This window comes from Urocampus carinirostris, chromosome 13, assembly GCF_059441175.1.
Source record: "Urocampus carinirostris isolate Australia breed hairy pipefish chromosome 13, RoL_Ucar_1.0, whole genome shotgun sequence".
Classification (NCBI taxonomy): domain Eukaryota; kingdom Metazoa; phylum Chordata; class Actinopteri; order Syngnathiformes; family Syngnathidae; genus Urocampus; species Urocampus carinirostris.
In genome coordinates this window covers 37,902,471-37,922,381 of record NC_142361.1, presented here as the reverse complement: position 1 = coordinate 37,922,381, position 19,911 = coordinate 37,902,471, and the positions used below count along the sequence as shown (strand labels likewise).

The window sequence follows — 19,911 nt, the reverse complement described above, 5'->3', positions numbered from 1 at the left end:
TACACCTTTTTGTGTGACTATATCATAGACACTGTGCTTTAACACAAGAACGAAGCCTTTGTTTATCAGAAAATGCTAAATAGAACCCCTAAAAAAAGTCATCTAAAAGCAGCAATACCTTTTCAAACAAGGTCAACAAAAACATTGTGCCAGAAAACATCCATAAATTATTCACTCGGAAAGAGGGAAATTATAACTAAAGGGGCTGTAGTAAATTCAAAATCCCAAAGGTGAGAACTACCAGGAAAAGTATGTGTGTCTCTGTGTGTGGGGTCAAACTTTGGAACAATTTACAAGACGAGATCAAACAATGTCCACTATTCATGTGGACAAACAGTGTCTAAAACTCATGAGAAAAAGTTAACGTAAACCAGGGCAGACAACTCTGAAAAGGTTTTGTTATATTGAGACACAAAAGAGGAGCTATCTGTAAAATGTAGGGAAGATGAAGGCGTAGGGAAAATAAGCGTCTGCTTCTTACTACCCCTTGTCGAAATTGTTAACACTATTTTTGTTGTTGCGTCATTGTTGGGGCAGCAGTAGCTCAGGAGGTAGAGCGATCGTTTTAGGATTAAGGGATACCAGTTCGAATCCCGGCTTGTCCGTGTTACATGTCGAAGTGTCCTTGGGTAAGACATTGAACCCCCAATTACCCCCAATAAGCAGGTTAGCGCCTTACATGGCTGCACAGATCACGGCCACTATTGGGAAATGTGAAGCACAATGTAAAGCGCTTTGGGAAGTCATTGACTTGAAAAGCGCTATATAAATGCAGATCATTTCATTTTAATTTCATTTCATTTCATTGTTTATGTCCTGTTTTTATTTTATAATGTTCGAAATAAAGTTCATTCATTCATTCATTTATTTAATACAGGTTCTAGGAAATAAAAGTGTCCGGAACATTTGAAGCGGAGCAGAGGAAGTAAACAAGCAAACTCCAAGAAGCGGCTTTTTGTCGTCCTCCTTTCATTAAACAAAAACAATGAGCTTCCCTCTATACACACGCTGAGCAGTTGACCACAAAACCAGGTGCTAAAAAGAAGAAAATTTAGCGCGCCGGAGATTTATAAAGCAAATAGAGTGGACGTCTCGCCTCCTTTATCCCTCAGACGAGTCGCTTCCTTAATTGCATCCTTCCACTAAGCCTCACCTTCCATAACTACATTCCGCCGCCTTTAGTTTCACTTTTCCATCTAGCGCCAAATGAAACGGGATCATTCACTTTCTTTGCGGTGACAATAAGGAGGCCTGAGCGGAAAATGGATGCTCTGAAAAAATAAGGCGGGACAAAAGGAGGACGCGGGAGCGGAATATAAAAGAGGACGTCGGAGAAAGCGTCAAAGAAATGCTGAGGACGGCGAGGTGCTTGAAGGTCACCCGCTTGCTGCCAGGTTCCCGGGTTCCCATCCCCTCGCCACAAAAGGCCTGGATTGAGTGCGGGCAAGAAAAAAAACGGGGGTCCATTCACAGAAAAAAATCCTTGCGCACCCCCTTTTTTTCTCGCACCCCCGATTTGGCCCCAACGGCAGCAGCTTGAGGTTGCTATTATCCCCTCTTCAGCCATCTGACACTCCTGCACAAGCCAATTAACAAGGCCCGATGAGTGCTCGCTCGCTCGCCCACGCGTGCAAAGATCGGAGGGAGGTGCAGGCACAAAGATGGATTAAATCATATCTCGAATGAAAATATAAAAAAAGAAGGTGGGACCAAAACAAGTGAAAATCAGAAGACATGACTATTTAAAATGATGAAATTGCAGCGATTCTCCATGACCCCGCTTTATGACGTTTTCACATAAGATGTTTTTTCCCCCTCTTTACAGAGTTTTCCCCACCATATGACACTATTTTCTCGTGACCAAAAGCGGTGATTTTGGGTATTACTGTGAAAGTTACATTTTCAAGATGCCTATCTGCTGTTGGTCCACCTCATATAAAATGCTTATTTTGCGTCTTGGCATCTGGAAAAAAAGATATGCTATTAGCTGAACTACCTCCTACTATGCCTTCCTCTCCATTTTGTTGAGAAGGTTGTGTGCTTTGTAAACACTTAGCGAGGTAGTAAGATGCAATACTATCCCAAGGCTTGCAGTGATGCTAAAGGGAGAAGCAAAACCAAGATGACCATGGAAGTGAAGATTTTGATGACCAAGAAATACAAAAAAGCTACTAATCTCTGGTCTGTACTAGTTTTGAAAATGAGGAGATTATTAATCTTCTAAGAGCATAGAAGGTTTTTAAATCAGTTTTATTTCTAATTAGCCGTAGCTGTCACCTCCTACTGCTCTGCATCCACCCGTTACTGTAATCAACCAGCTCAAGTAAAAAAAAAAATGTCTTCTTTTTTTTTTACTTCCATATTTATTTATGTTTCGTAATCAAATTATCATATACAAAGCCTTTGATGTCATTTTACAATCTGCAATTATATTGTTGGGCTTCTACTTTCAGTGCAAAGTAAAGACAGAATTAAAACAATGAAAATGTGTAAAAAGATACAACATATAAAAAACGATATACTGTAATACTGATTTATAATAAATATGTAGGAGTTCACAGTGAGGCCAGGGTGAATATACTGTATGCAAAAATATTACAGATAATAAAAAATAAATGTAGAATATTTTGTTATTTTATTGTTTTTATCTAGAGTACCAGGGATTCAGAGTGCATTAGTCAATTACCATAGGTTTGTACCCCCCACCATACAGCCACCAACTTAGAAAGGATTAATGTTGTTTCTTGGGGATCTACTGTACAGTGAGGAATTATCAGCACAAATTTTGCGTCACTCAAAGAAAAAATACATGTAAATGTTTACAACTTGGTAGTCAAAATGAAGTGTGTGCATGAATGGGTAAGTGTGAAGTGCATTGTAAAACGCTTTGGGAGGTCTTCAGTGACTTGAAAAGCGCTATGCAAATGCAGCCCGTTTACCATGAATGAAATGAAGAAACACTCGAGGTGCAACTACTCAACAGCGTCCTCTGACGGTTCATCAAGAGAATTACATAAGTACACAACTCCATGTGCTCTTTCCCCAATTAAAGCTAAATCTTAAAGTTTTTTGTTTTTTTTATCTTTTTACAAAGAGTCAAAATAAAAATATATATATGTACTATTTACTACATATTTGTATTAACCAATGAATGGAAAACTATTTAATATGGCATCAAATAAAGGGGAAAAAAATGGTATACTAATAGAAAAGTGCATACTATACTAAAGTATTAATATTATCGAAATGTTTGTATCAAAACATTTGAATATGTAGGACATTATAACTCTGAAAAAAACTTCTGAGAGACTTCTAAAGAGCTGAATGTCAAATAAGCGACAGATTCAAAATCATTTGAGCTTTTAAACGCAAGCAGCCACGAGAAAAAGACCAAGAAATAGAAAATGATTAAAGATCGGCGCTCTGCACTTTAAACAAGCAGAAAAACTTCAATCCGGTGTATTTCCTGCACTTCCTCCTCCAATCACTTTTGTTTAAATCTCCAGACTAAAAATAAAAGGTGACGAGAAGCAGCGCGCGGTGAATCACCAAAGCATCACTGGCAACTTCCACCTGTCCCAAAAACCATCTGTAAAACATTTAAAGATCATTTCTAATTTTATAAAGGTACGTTTTTAGCGCAAATTGCAGGAAATGTGTCTGTACTCTGTGCACTGTGCGCATATTTGCGTGCTCTCATTTCATCTTGGCAAAGAGATATGTCGCCGGCGGTACCGCAATTGGAAAACTGCCTCCGCTAATTAAACGAGAAGAAAGAAGAATGTTGCACACCCAACTGTATAAAAGAGAAAGAGGATGTGTGTGGAAGGACATATAGAGAAATATGCAGTTCCCTCATTAAAAACAGGCTCATGCCTGGGACATTTTAGAATTAAAATAATTTGTTTTCACAAATGGGGCAGCACGGCGGCGCAGTGGTTAGCACGTGTGCGGCACAGTTCTGAGGTCATGAGATCAAACCTCCTGTGTGGAGTTTGCATGTTCTCCCCGTGCTTGGGTAAGTTTCCTCCGGGCACTCTGGTTTCCTCCCACATTCCAAAAACATGCATGTCAGGTTAATTGGCCGGTCCCTAGGTGTGAACGGGCGAGCAATTTGTCTGTCCCAGTGTGCCTTGCGATTGGCTGGCAACCAGTTCAGGGTGTCCCCTGCCTACTGCCCAAAGATAGCTGGGATGGGCTCCAGCACCCCCGGGACCCTACTGAGGATGAGCGGTGCAGATAATGGATGGATGGATGGTTTCACAAAGACATCCCAGAAAGTCCTGCAGATGAGAAAGGGCTTCTCTTTCACTCGACGACAAGCACCACAACAATGACATAATCTCGAAGCAACAAGATCTCGTTTGCAGAGATCAGCGAAAACTCGAATCGTGAGACCAAAACAACAATGGCGGATCTGCCTGACGAAAAGTTTGGAGTGCGGTAAATCTTTGTTAAAAAAAATTACAATTTTGTGTCAAAAAATTTGATTTGACACTATGCGTCCCAAGCAGAAATGATGCATCTAGGACGCAGGGACGCGGGCAAACGAGAACACTGTATATACATATACATATATATCAACCAGCTGCTAGATATTATTTTCAATTGTGTGTCCATGTTTAAAATATTATAATATAGAAAAAGTTCAAAAAAATAAACATAAAAACTAAATATGAGCAAAATTCCCTGCCAAATACAATTGATATATTGACACGATTTTGTTTTTTAAAGTTCTGAGTACCAACAAACCTGAGAGCAGAGTAGGATCCCAGAGACAAGAAGGCAAAGTCCGGGTGGTAGTACAAGTACACGGAGGACACGCATGTGGGTAGGATGTCCAGTACTCCCACTGCCACTATCTTCCCGTCCAACCAGTACTGCTGGTGGAAGGAGCCGTAACCCATCTCAGGCCCATCGTCCGATTTCTCTGCCTGGGATCCAAAAGAAAAACTTGGTCAGATATGACAACTTTGCTATTCCCAAGTCGATCCTCAACACAACCCAGAAATCATGGGCTGCTCTCTGCCCATGCTGTTGTACATTCCTGGCAACATTATTAAGGTTTCCACTCACCTTGTAAATATTGCCTATCCATCTTAATATCCTTTTTTTGTTGTTGTAATTTTTCTCTTTAAAGTATTGTATTACGTGTTTACCCTGGAGTGCCATGTCCAATCTCATATACCTTTTGCACTACTTAATGTCTTAATTCTGTTCCTACAGTCCCTGACCTCAAATGACAATAACAAATAGCATCAGCTAAAAGGCTAGCTTTTCTGTAGCCCCTAGCATCACTTTAGCAATTAATGCTAAATAACGAAGCAGCTCATCCGTACCTGACAACTTATAAGTTTTCCTCGTATTTTAAACGTTTTTTTTAACATTTCATATTGTGTGCATCGTATAACAATCGTATGGGATTCTTTTTGTTGGAACCATTTTGGCTCGAAACCAGGTTGTCACTTGCAGCAGACGAAAACGTCCTTGTAGATTACTGATGTTGTCGCGGTACTCGGGCAAAAGTTCAATCAAGTATTTATTTGTCAAAGAAATAATTCGTTTTCACAAATCAGCTTTGTTTTTATTCTACATCGTCTGTCTCGCTGTGAGTAAATATGTGCTGGGTTTCGATTGTAAGGTTTATTATCGCTGCCAGGACCAGAATGGAGACAGGACCCACTTGCGTTACGTTTCTCTCAGTTTTATTGGGAAGAAAGGAAAGGATTGCACCCAAGATCTGGTGAACGCTGATCGCGGGAAGCAGGTCGCTCTGAACGCGGAAGTGGGACTTCCGTAGCGAGTGATGGCGGTGTCAGGAACAGAAAAACCGTGTCAGTAGCCGGGACAGGAGGGCAAAAAAAAACGTGGCCGGGATCGGAAACAAGTCGAAAGCCAGGAGAGGAGAGTAGACGTAGTCAGGATCAAAAAACGTGTCGAAGCCGGGAAACAGATGGGAGCAAAAACAGGTGGGAGTCAGGGTCGAAAAAGCTTGCCTAGAGTACACAGAGGTTCTCAGACGGACTGACAACAGGTGACAGAAGGGAGTGGGTTTAAATAGTGACAGGGAGCCAATCAGAGTCCGAGGCAGTTGGCGCCAAAGGAGCGGGCACAGGTGCATCACATCGGTAATGATGACATATCGCTTTATAAGGGCAATTTCAATCATTAATAAAGATAGCAATTGACTGATATTAACAGGAATGCTGGTAGCAGTTTCATGGACCTGATCCATTCTGGGCATGGCCGCTAACCATTAATGCTGATTCATTTTTACAAATTAACTATGCTGATTTTGATTAGAAATTTAAGTTAAGCCAAGTCCAAAATGTACATGAATTTCCTTAACTTCAAGATTCCGATGGAGGAATCTGCCACACTAAACTGTGGAAATTTGGAGGTCTGCCTCACTGAGATAAAAGAATGGATGTCACTCAACTTTTTGCGCCTTAACTCTGAAAAGACCGAAATGCTAGTTATTGGTCCATCTAAATGCCGTAACTTGTTCTCAAAAACGTCTCTGAACATCGACAAATGTAATATCACCCAGAGTGACTCAATTAAACATGTAGGTGTCATATTTGACCCCAATCTGTCCCTTCAAACACACGTTAAGATTATTACTAGAACAGCTTTTTTCCATCTTCGTAACATTGCTAAAATTCGTCCTATGCTGTCTCAGTCGGATGTGGAGATTATAATTCATGCGTTTGTTACCTCCCGTCTCGACTGTAATGCACTACTCTCCGGTCTCCCGAAGTCCAAAAGAGCCTTCAGCTGGTACAAAATGCTGCAGCGAGGCTTTTAACTAAGACAAGAAAGTTTGATCACATGACCCCGATTTTAGCTAACCTGCATTGGCTCCCTGTTAGTTCAAGATGTGATTTTAAGGTTCTGTTGGTAGTATACAAAATCATGCATGGACCTGCTCCCTCATATCTTTCAGATTGAATTTCCCCCTATGTTCCGGTCCGGAGCTTTCGCTATGAAAATGCTGGTCTACTAGTGATCCCAAGCGCCAAGAAGAGATCCGTAGGTTCGAGAGCGTTCTTAATGCCTGAGATTCAATCTGCAACCTCGGTGGAACTGTTTAAATCGAAGCTTAAAACACACTTCTACTCTATAGCACAGGGGTGGCAAACACGCAGCTCTAGCTGCTTGGCCAATAAGAATGCGGCTCTTTGCCTCATCATATTTTCTATACAATGTGGCTCTTTGCCACGTTTAATGTTTAGTTTTTGTTCCCCTCTTAAAACACAATTGAACCCATTAGAGTTAATAACAAATAATAAATAATATTTTGAAATTAATTTGGCAGATTTGTTGTTTTTATGCTGCTCCGGACACATAACTGACTGCCCATCATCTGCGTGGGTTACGTCTGATGCCGGTCAGTGCGTGGTGTGGCTCTTTGACTCGCGCAGCTAAAAATTTCGGCTCTTTGTGTCAAACCACCCCTGCTATAGCATAAGAATAACCTATATTTTATGTTGACAAGATCTGTGTATTATTTGCCTCATTTGGGTTTTAGATCAGGGGATGGTGTCATAATTGTCTGTGGTTTGCAATAATCTGTGGTTTGTGCAGCCCTTTGAGACTTGAGATAAAGGGCCATACAAAAACATGACTTGACTTTTAGCAAAACATGAAAGGAATATTGCGCTAATTAGATGCAAAACTTCACAATAATTTCTAAGTACAAACAAATTTGGATTAATATCTTATGCTTTACTGTAATCCCTCACTACTTCGCAAATCATACTAGAAAAATATTTCGCGATCCACTATCCCAGAACACATACGACTTTGAATAGGGATCAGCAGAGCACACCCTTGTAAGGTCATAATCCTGGATTGCCACTTCGAATGTTGTTAGAAACAATATGCACTAGGTTGTAATCAATGATAATAAAGACAATTGGGATTGAAATTCTTTATACCAAACCCATAGTGGATGTGTGGAGTGTCTCATTTTTTTTTTACTACTGTCCTGCCAGGCTTAGCATATTAGGACCGAGCGTACAGTAGCCTCATTTTCAGGCCGCTAATAGTTCCCAAATGTGGACCGAGCACAAGAGCAAAACAGAGCTGGCCTTAGTTTGGACTCCAGGAGAGAACTTTCTAATAAGAAGTCATTTTAGCAGCCAGCTGTGGAGCGCTGCCAAACTTTCTCCTGCATGAGCGGATCTGCTAGCTGCATGTGGAACACATCATGTATGTTGAAGCGAAAATATGAGCTTTGTGTGATGCGGAGTGCAGTATAATCAACAGGCATGCTGTGCGTTCCTTATAAAAGAGGCCACAGAAATGCAAAACATCTCATTATATCTCGGTTCTTGAAAAACTCTTTATTTTCAATTGGATTGGATTTGATCTTTATGATTTACACATTTAAATAGCTATTGTTGTATAGGTATACATTTTATATTTATTTGGGGTAATATGGTAGATGAGGTACACATTTTATGGTAAAAAAAATGTTTCAGAACTCTGCATTTAAACACACATCCAGAATGATTGATGGTCAAGTACCGAGGTATAACTGTAAATAATCTCGCACCACTTTTGAGAGACAATACTGTGCTGATTCCGGCATCATTTTGATTAGAAACAAAATCTCCTTCCAAATTTAACGAGCTGAGTCAACAAAGCCTTCTTTCATCTAATGGCTGCATGTCTGATTTTCTTCGAAGGGCATCTGACCCACTTTTGTCGTGCAGTTAACCTTGTTGACGTACCTGTTTTTTTAAATGTTGGCTATTTTGAAATTAGTAAGAATATACAAAATTCAACACAATTATTTCTTAGAGGAAAAAAGGGTTCGGTATTCAAACAATTTGGTATTCAAACACCGATGCTGAAAAAAATGATGGTCGAGTAACGTGGTATCACTGTGAATAAACCCGCACCACTTGCCTAAAAGACACTTGTGCGTTAACTCCATCACCCTTTTTTTAACAAGGAACTTTACTTTGCATTTAAAATAAATGCTTTTAATTTACAGCCCTAACTTCCGATTTGGTGTAGTTTAACATAAGGTAACTTGAAGATTCATTTAAATGCTGGAGCCCGCTCCAGAGAGACAAAACCTTGCAGTTTTTCTCTGTGCCTTCTCCCGGGTCTTCCTTAATGAGCACCATTAGCATTTAAGGTACAAGCTTTTATCACCTCGTCAAAGTCGACCACGCAATATCGCTCAAACTCCCTCCCCTCCGATGGATTTAGCAAACCTTCCCGGCTGGGTTGACCCTTTGTCGCCCAACCTGCTTTCATTTCTGCCTCTACTCATGTCAGAGTAACGTATGTTGCTATTCTGTTCTCGCTCTATGTGGCAGGCTCCCTCACATCTGCTTCCAATCTGAGGACTATTAAAATACATACACTCACCACATGGTGTGTGGTTCACGTTGTGTTGAATTTCTGATGAGGTATGCAGCAAACTATACAGCACTGTTTCTTCTTGCAATTTCTCCTTACTCTATTTAGACACCGAGATTGACGGCTCCATAATGAGAATAAAGGGTCAAACCGTGGGTGAGCAAAGTCATAGCGTGCTTGGTCCAGTTTGTTAGCCATATGAAAGTGCTTTGGAGGTGGACATGAAGCTTTCCAGGCAACGTTAGCTTGTCACAGTGGCAAGGACACAATTATTAGGCTGTCCTGTCTGGTGGCCTTCAGGCTTTTAACTGTATATGAACTTATAAGTAAGGATGCACCAGAAGTGGATCTTTGGAAAGAAAAAATAAAGCTGGCCTCCAAAAGAATAATGTTGTGATGACGTCACGTCTAAAGTGAAGCGAGCAGTGTGAAGCTGGATTTCACCCAGGAGCGGGTACTGTTCACTGCTTCTTATTTTTTATTGGGTACATGAGAAGGAGGTAAATTGAGGTCAAAACCAGAGCTCTGCCAAGATATTTTCTCAAAAGTTCGTGTGTCCCTTTGCTTCCAAGTTTGGTTAGCGGCTAGCCGGAGATTGGTTTCATTTTAGAGTTTCAGCCAAGCCTTTCAAATATTTGGTTTCGGCCCAAATTATTTTTTCAGTGCATCCCTGCATACAAGCAAATATTTCTTTAAAAACACTTCAAATGTGATGCTCTGGCGTATAATTGTAGGAAAACATTCCCGTTGACAGTGAGGACTAAAAAAAATTGTTTCCATGGTTATCATCTTCTTGCTTCACTCTTTACCATGCCCGCAAGTCTTGGGACCCATAGCTAAACCTATATATGTGTGTAACGTAAGATTTGGAACTAAAATAAGTGATAGAAAAGCATTGTGGGAGGTAGTTTAGCCAATAGCATATCAACATCTTCATGAAGCCATAAAGGAAACCAAAAGCAGACCAGCATTGAACTGAAATGATCTGCATTTATATAGCGCTTTTCAAGTCAATGACTTCCCAAAGCGCTTTACAATGTGCTCCACATTTCCCAAAAGCGGCAGGTTAGCATGTAAGGCGGTAACTTGCTTATTGGGGGTATTAGGGGTTCAGTGTCTTACCCAAGGACACTTCGACATGTAACACGGACGGGCCGGGATTCGAACTGGGATCCCTTGATCCCAAGACGAGCGCTCTACCTCTTGAGCTACTGCAAATTTTGAATGTTGTATGTTTATCTGCACGTGAACGTGGAAATATTTGGGTTGATGTCGTTTGATGGGCAAAACGCCACAACAAGGCGACAAATTCCACATCAAAACATGAAAATATCACAGGTAAGAGATGCCGTACCGTGGGTGTCTCCTCTGCCTTTAACCAAAACCTTCATATGTGATGCCTTTGCATCGAATTGTGGCAAAACATTCCCATTGAAAGTGGAGGATGAAAATCTTTGGTTTACCGCACACACACAAACTTTCTTGGGACCTCTCACAAAGACGCCAGTGTTTTTTATGGAACTTGTGCCAAGAAATAACAGGCCGCCTGCTTACACAGATGGACATTTAGCCCACATTTACAGAGGCACATAGTTACTCTCGAGCTTTTTTTCACCCCCTCTTGTTCATTGGCGGCCCGCCAGTTAGTCAACGCTAATGCGGAGTGAACCAACATCAACACTTTAATCTGGTTAGCCTTTGATATTGAGCCCAAAAGAATATGCATTTACTCATTAAATAAAAGTGAGACCGTTTAAGTCGATGAGGCTGACGTGTAACAGGCCCAGTTTCGACGCAGACATTTTGACTCCAAGTGGTAAGAAAACAAATGTGCTGTATTGAAATTGCTATTTTAAAGAAAGGCGCACACCAGCAAAGTTTAAGTTAATGCTCCTGGTATGCCACAGAGGAACACAACTTGTAAACAGACAGCCCATTTTTAGGAGCGTAGAGAAAACAAGCAGAGTACTTTGCACATTTTGGTGAATGACATGTATTAAATTGAATTGAATCATCTTTTTTTAAAGTATTATTTTTGTTCCTGTTCTAGGGGAAAAAAACTCATAAAAATATAGTAGACTTGAGAAACAAGTTTTAAATATAGAAAAATCTAATTTTACAGCCCAATTATGAACCCAAAAAGGTATACCTTGTGTTATTCCTGACGAGTGCCTTGGCTCAAAAAAAGTTGGCAGAATTCATGCACCTAATTTCATGGCCAATTCAAGGACTTTTTAAGGACTTACAAAGCCATTTTTTACATTTTACCAGTACAATTAAAATAAGAAATCCAGTGTGAATCATGCATTTTGCAGACCCACAAATATATTTGTGATTTACATATGCAATTTTTAATCTTGCGTTTGTGCATTTATTAAGACATATAATTTTAAGATCTTGAGTAAATCGCAATATATTTGCAGATCTGAATAAAGCGTTCATAAATCTTTACCCATCTAGGTGTTGTGTAAAATGACGGTAATATGTAACTCACATTTTCAGTTGCAGGAAGTTCTTCCCATTAAAACGATACTTTAATATTATTTCATGGCCCATAATATATTTCTATAATCGATGCTTAATTTTTGCAGTAATACACATCATAGTGCCCTGTTTAACTGTAGCATGGACCTGCCCTATTGGGCGCAATCCCTAGAGGGTTATGAAGCTTCATAGGACAATGCCATACGGACCCTGGGTTGGGAAACATTGATTCAGACGGTTCAAGTGATTAGATGAATACCTTAGTATACTACTCTATGATATTCTAATATTTTGAGATATGATAGAATCCACAATATTAAAGCATTAAAAAAAAAATGCCAGTATTTCAGTTGATTCATAGAAGGTGAGATCTTTATCGCAATATTCTAATTTTCTGAGACACTCCCGTAGTGTAAATTTATCGGGCAAGTCACGTATGAGCACAACTTGTAAACAAGCGGGACGCAGCAATTGAGCACACTTTTCAAGGAAAAAAAGAACAGTACTTGGTTGTTTTTGGTGAGTGACATGCATGAAACCATAAATGCAGAAAAGACAATTATTTCCGTGATGACGTTGATTGTGCTTTCTCATTTGGAAACTATTTTAACTGGCCTAAAGTTCCCGATGGCCCAAACAGATCTGAGGGATCAATATTCCATCTGATTCAGTCCCAAAAACAAAAAAATCGGATCCGAACCATCAACCCAAACATACATGAAACTGTTACATTTTTTAACGTGATTAAAATGTCTAAAATGCATCAAAAACATCTCCTGCTCTATCAAAACAAAACAGAGATTGGTTCAAGCATCCTCTGGATCCCAACACAATCTGGACACCACATTTCAATATAACCTTGACCCCCAAATCTCCTCAATAAAGCCCTATATGAAAAAAAATAACCCGTTCAGTATCCCTTTAACACCGCCCAATATTGCCGTAGGGCTTGAAACCCAGGAACAACGCCAAGTGGCTTGATACGTCAAAGCGGGAAGGAAATGAAATCTGAATTACCGGTACTTTTTTTCTGAGAAGGTCGTGACAAAGAAAACAATGAGAGATCCAAAGAAAATATGAAGATAAAGGCTAGAATAGAAATACATACCTCCAATGGTGAATCGCAGAGAAATCGCCGGAACTATAGTGTGATGCGGAGAAAGGAAAAAACAAAAAAAATTCCAGTTATCACTTTGACCAGAGTTTTAAAATGTAAAAATGATAATTATATTTCTACATACTTCTACTACTTACATAGAAATAAAATGGCAATAATTGCCTTCTCTTTTTTTCAAGTGACAGTGAGAAAACATTCATCAGGGTAGCCAGAATAATTAGTTTCAACTGGGTTTCTATTTTCTCCACCCTTTCAAATAATGTTAGTACAGACAATATTTTTTCACCAGAAAAAGAACTCTAAATCACAGTGCTTGTGTACTTGTCAAAGCTGGATTTGCATGTTTTTTCCCACACGTGCCATTTTCTGCTTATCTTTGCTTTACATCAGGAATGAGAGCAGTGTTTATAGATAATCTACATATTGAGGTTATATACCGACTGCAATACAGAGCAATCAACAAAAGACTTTGCACAAATGAGTTACTTCTACCACTAGCATCTCTAAAACTTTAAAAAGCTTAAAGATAGCCCGTTTCAAACCTAAGTAGAATCTGCTTTGTTTTATCCATTTCACAATAGGCGCCCGACAGAAAGTGGGCAGGCACATTTTACTTTCATTGAGGTACTACAACAGATTCATGGAAACGCGAGTCATGTGCAACTAACTTTGGTTGCAGATTTTTACATTTGCTCGTTTACATTAAACGAGGTGCAATATATTTATTTACTTGATTTCTATGGAATCAAGAGGGATAGAGAGAGCTATATTGAAGCAAGCACAACCGTGCGAAGGGAAAAGAGCCGTGTTCAATTTGATTCTGCGCGATTTTTTTAAGCTGCAAATTTTGTCCTCACTTAGCATGTTTAAAAACTCTAAAACCTCCTAATTTCACCAGGAAACAATAGATGAGTTTGCCATTGCGCCGCAATTGCTGAATACAAAACTCAATCTGTTTAACATCCCAATTGTACCAGGTAAAACAAGTCCTGGAGCTGAGCGGTTCTGTTGAGTTTTTTATTACAGAAACAGAATATTCCAGGCAATATGAGTTACAGAACAGGATGACAATCACTTTTATACTAGGAGGGTGGGATATAACCAAAACCCCACTTTCTATTCACACAGGCACTTAAGTCTAGACCGGCAAGTACTGATGAAACGTAACGCCTTTTCCTAACTGAAAACTCAAAACATGAATTGAAATGAGTGGATATATCAAGGGGTAAATAGCTACACTCAAACATGTAAATAATTATCAAGTGCATTGATTACGACCAATTGGGTAGCCTCATTCTTTTTTTCCCCCGGTCTGTTACCTGTAGGTTAAAAAAGTATTATTTATTGTCTACGAGTTGCCTGTGAGCTGTACAAGTTGTTTCGCACCTGTTGGAAATGGAAATGTAATTTACTTTAAGTTATGAAAATTCAGAAAAGGGGTGGGATTTAATAAGTTTTCTTTGTCCCGCTCCTTTTAAGGCATTCTGTTATGCATTTACCGTATTTTCCGCACTATAAGGCGCACCTAAAAGCCTTTTTTTTTTTTCAAAAGCTGACCATGCGCCTTATAATACAGTGCGCCTTATATATGGATCAATGTTAAGTTGCAAAGTCTTGCAATTAAAGAAAGCAGCCGCCGACTAGATTTCCCCCCGAAGGCGAAGTCGTCCGCGGTGTATGCTGGGATTTATATACCGGCGTTTCATTTCCTAACCAATGTGTCAATCATCATTTGAACCAGTCACTATTGGCTAAAGTTATTCGGAGGTAAAGGGGGCGGATCCTTTTTATCATTTACAGGCTCGCATAGGCGAAAGGGGCGAAACAAAGCCCGCAATTGGCCGAAAAAGATGAATGTGAATCACAAGTTGGGTTGCACTACGGCATAGAGAAAACATGTTTTACTATTCTGTATTTGTAAATATTTTACTCTCCCGGATTTACTACACTCACGGTTGTAAGAAGACCACGGTTACGTATCATTAATGAACGTGAAGGCTGCAAGAGAACTTAGGTGAGCTATGCGGATTTATATTTTCCCGGTATCTTGTTTTAGAACGATCTTGATGTTTCTGTGATGAGTCTATTTTTAAACTAAATTCAATTCAAAGTGTTCATTGTCATATGCACAGTAAAGAACCCAGTTTCCCTGCACAATAAAATTCTTACTTTGCTGTCCACACAGTTGCTAGCAAAAAAAAAAAGGAAACTAAGAAATGTTTGTTTGGTGACATCGTACGGACACCGCATCCGCACGTGTCTACGACACGTATTTGCTTCTTTGCAAGCTTTGGGAATGTTAAGGGGGTAATAAGTTTGACTGAACTATCTGACTGTTTTGTTGACGTTCCCATTGTAGCGCCTTATAATCCGGAACGCCTTATGTATGGAAAATATAGGACCAAAAACTATTTGTTGGGGGTGCGCCCTATAACCCGGTGCGCCTTATAGTGCGGAAAATACGGTAATTAATATTTACAGGTTTGCAAAAATAGGGTAATGCTACAGCCTGAAACAAATGAATGAATAAATGAAACCTCTACTCCATCTTGTCTGATACACACGACGACTGTCTGCCGCGTCACTCGACTACATTCATATAAAATTTAATTGGAGTGCATCATTTCTGTCCAGAAGACAGTGTAACAGTGAAACCCAATCTCTGCCTTCCACTCTGATGCAACCAAACAATCTCATCCCGGAGCAGATCGAGTCTCAAGTACCCTCTGGAAAGCTCTCAATGGCAACACATGGACAACACCACTTCCTATTTCTTTCACTTTCCAACAGTAAACAGACATCTGTACGCCATTAGAGTCCAAAATGCACACATACGGTACGTATAAACACACTCGTTTGTTTAGACCTGATTCATTGTCGTCGACACAATTGCGCTCTTTAAAGTCTGTGCTCTTTCAAAACGGAATTTGCGTGTTTCCCTGCCTATTTCACAATGCTTTATGGGCTGTTTTTCTTTTTAACATTTGCCATACGAGAAGATGTGGAGGACACTGCTATTTAGGAACGTAGCTTATGCATTATCTTCATGGTCTCAACATCCGCTCTTAAACAATAATCTGGGTGGATGAAATATTGTCTCAACTTTTTGCTTCCTTTCATGTGTACCCCCTTAAGTTAGATCGTTTTTCAGGAACTGGTAATACAAACCTTTTTTTCAGGAATTGATAAATTAAAGCCACATGTCCTGAGAGCCAGTAACGGCTCACTGAAAAAAAAAGGTGGGACTAGAGCAGTGAGGAAATAGTGGATATAAGAGGATAAATAGTTTTTATTTGTTGTTTTACAGTAAAAGTATCATAAAGGATGCCACGATGGTTAGGATTACCTGCAACCATGAATAGAATAGAATAGAATATGCCTTTATTGTCATTGTTACAACATGGGATATATTGTAACAACGAAATTGGACGACTCCAGTTCCACATTTTACGGTGAGGATAAGGAAATAAAGGAGGGCCAGGACACAATTTCGCAATCTCATTGGGAAAGATACAGATGCATCAAAGTGTTTGGGACTAACATTGGTTGGGTACTTTGACATCCAGGCAATAATTTGATTGGAAACAAAATATTGCCAGTATTCAGATGGTGTAAAACCATGTAAATGGGGTCAATAATCTGATTAATGTCTTAGTCAGACTGCAAGTCCTTATATTTTTAGCTTTTATTGTTTGTTCTTATTTTTGTTTTTATGAAAAATTACTTTTATATTCTGTGTGTAGGGAACTTGGGTGTCCTGAAAGGCTCTTCAACATAAAATGTTAACTATAATTAATTTCCAATTGCTCATGCATGTACAGTATACATATTCGAGTAATTTTTGTTTGCTTGCGCGCACATGCGCTTTCCATTATCCAGGATACTTTTTAAGCTGCAAGGCACTGTGGGACTTGTAGTACAGTGACGAATAATACAAGCTAACTTTGGTTTACCTCAGGTATATTTTGGTTGATTTCTACAGGACATTTCTGTTTTATTTTCTCCCCGCGGCAATATTGCCACAGGTGTACCCATTTACTGTACATATAGTGAATGCTGTATCCATCCATATATAGTGTAAGTCTATGCATTTTGCAAGCCATGTTTGGGGAAAGAAACACTGTACATTGTTGAATTTGGTGAGTGACATGGATGCAATTGTCTTTTTTTATGGAATAGTGAAATGTGCAAACAATGTCTTTTGGCGTCATGATGTTGCTCCTTTTTCGCCCTAGTAATTGTAATACTCGCAAATTCCATATATTGAAGGGTTAATTCCTTTGTCTATAGACAGGTAAACGATTTATTCAAATTGCTTCAAAAACATGAATTCTGACATACTGCAAAGCAATCGAATTTTCCTAGAACTTAATAAATGTCAAAGTATTTACATTGTGTTCTATGCTTTTAAAGCTGAGGTGAACTTGGTACAAGCGCAAGCATTGAGGAACTAGGAAAGAATCTTTTTAAATCATACTACTTTGGTAATTAATGAATTACCTTACCATTTACAAGACAAAGAGTTCAGTCATTTACTGAGGCCTATTGGCAGAAATTCGGGAGAATGTAGTTGTGTTTTCAGCCCTCAGGGACAATTGGCCCATTCAGGTTTGTGGAAAAAGTTGAGCAGTTCTGTATCCTGACTCTTTTATCCAAATTGTATTTATTGGAAAAGGCAAACACACGCATAGTTACAAACACAAATTTCCTGTTTGCTGACACAAAGTTGCACCTTCACTATAAAATATAAGAAATTCTTCTTAAATAAGGGAGATCATGTCTGAGAATAGGTCGTGTTTGTAGACTGGCTTAAATTGTATATGCTTCTCTACTTATAAATCTCAACATAATTGTAAGTGAAGACCTTGTCACGTCTTGCTATCAATAACCATTTGGAGGTAAAAGACCACCTCTCTTTTTGCTACAGGTTTCCAATCGATTGGAGAAGCTTTCCATTTTGAAACAAGGCCTTAAATTAAAGGGTCAAAATGTCTTCAATATGAAAATCTCACCGAAAGGAATACTAGGATTGCCCAAAATAAGAATAAAAGAGACTGATAAGACAGCAACTGGGTGGCAAGTTGTAAAATATTCATCATAACAAAAAACGTCTCCCAGATCAAATCCAAACACGGCTGATCAGGAGGACCGTGGAAAATTTGTGAAGAACTGAACACAAAACGCATGTTGGATTATTACCCATTTTTTCTATTCGATGATGGGAATCATCAAACGCTTGAACACAGACCTTTGGATTATTCACCTTTTTTCTATTTACTAGCGAGGCTTTGGCTCTTTTCCGTTAGCCCCTTTTTTCTATATTTGTTTGAAGTAGTTTTTTGGTGATTTTGAAAATAGTGTAACTTTGTTGAGGGATAAAAAAAATAAATGTTTACAAGCAAACAAAGAATGGAGCAAGTCCATCTCACTGAGACTGCATAAGTAAAAGGGTGCAATACCTGACTCTCGCTACATTCGCTAGGGTCATCCCCATGAATAGCCATCTGGTATCGGGCATACAGGGCCATCGACTCCTGATAGGATGCTGTGAATTGAGGGTCCTCAAAGTTGACCGATACTAGCCTCACCTTCAAAGTATGAAAGGGGAAAAGAACAAGCACCGCGAGTCACGTCATGTACAATCCTTTTTTTTTTTTTTTTTTTTTTTAACCAATAGTCAAAATGAACGGAATACAGTGGTGCCTCAACTTTCGAACACCTCCCTCAACAATCTCAAGCTTCGATTTAAAAAAAAATCCCTCTTGACCAAATTGCAGGTTTGGAATGGCCCGCGTCAAGCCGAGAAAGCGTTTGGGCGGTCAAGCCAAACCGCATGCCTCGCGGGTTTCGAAGTGATGAAAAGGGCTTTACTTTCAAAGCCAGTGTTGGCTGGTTTGAAAATTTTAGGCAGAGAACTGGTATCCGTAATAATAGGAGTATTGTTCCATTTATACCTTGTTGGAGTCCGGAAGAGTAAAGAAGACACACACACAAAATGCCAGCGAAGTGATTAGAGAACTGACAGATATTAATTAAGTGCCAATAAGTAAACGAAGAGTTAATTATAAACATTCTGGAGTACAACAGAGAGTAAAATAAAACCAACACACACATGATCAGGTTCACACAGTACATAAAGGCTAAAGAATTTGTTCCCCATCAAGTCTTTCATTGCGACAAGACTGGTCTTTTTTGGAAGAAAATGCGTATGTTGCAAACCAGAAAAAAACACTCAAAAAGTATGTTAATTGTACCTATGTGTTAGTATCGAGGTTTTTTTTGTTTTTTGTTTTTCAGAAATGGATACATCAGAAATCTATAAATCTCCATGTTTAGGACTAAATAGCTGGTTAGCGACATATGTAATTAAAAAAAAGTGGACTTTTCTTATGGGCCAGAACAGATTAATGAATTCACCATATATCTTATGGGATAACATTATTTCAGACTTTAACCAAATCAAACCTCCAACCTGCAATGATTAAGTTCGAAAGCTGAGGCACCACTGCATAATAAGAATCTCATTGACTGGGAGTTGATTAAAAGCACACAGTTGAGCATGCAACTTGAAGATGAGGCTAGTGCATTGCCCAAGTTCTTTCACAGACTGAACAGTCGCATCCTTGATCTGACTTGAACTCAAACAGAAGCTGCTGGTGTCCTTCCACAGAGGTTCAGTGAAGAGCAAACTGCTTCACAGTTTTGTATATAGGGCGCACGACAGCAGGCAGGAGAACATTACAGAGTGTCATCAACACAGCCCAGACAAACATAGGCTGTCTTTATCCAGTCTAGGGGACATTCCTGACAACATTATTAAGGACTCCTCTCACCCTGGCCAAAACCTATTTGACCTACAAGTGCAACATGTCCCTTAAGACAAGGACTAAGAGTCTCGGGAACCGTTTCTTCCCCTGGGCCATCACCACCCT

General features: G+C 39.4%; 1 protein-coding gene across 3 annotated transcripts in view; it reads right to left on the bottom strand.

Annotated features, from left to right (window-relative positions):
• The window catches only part of ate1 (arginyltransferase 1), a 65,782-nt gene that overhangs the window by 35,786 nt on the left and 10,085 nt on the right, over nucleotides 1-19,911 (bottom strand). For 2 of the 3 annotated variants that reach the window (XM_088351595.1, XM_088351597.1), the window contains 3 exons: nucleotides 18,439-18,567; nucleotides 12,971-13,003; nucleotides 4,753-4,934 (listed from right to left, as the gene is read on the bottom strand). In XM_088351595.1, the coding sequence (XP_088207721.1) occupies nucleotides 4,753-4,934; nucleotides 12,971-13,003; nucleotides 18,439-18,567 (344 nt within the window). The remainder of the gene's footprint in view (nucleotides 1-4,752; nucleotides 4,935-12,970; nucleotides 13,004-18,438; nucleotides 18,568-19,911) is intronic. The other variant, XM_088351596.1, reaches the window with a different exon arrangement.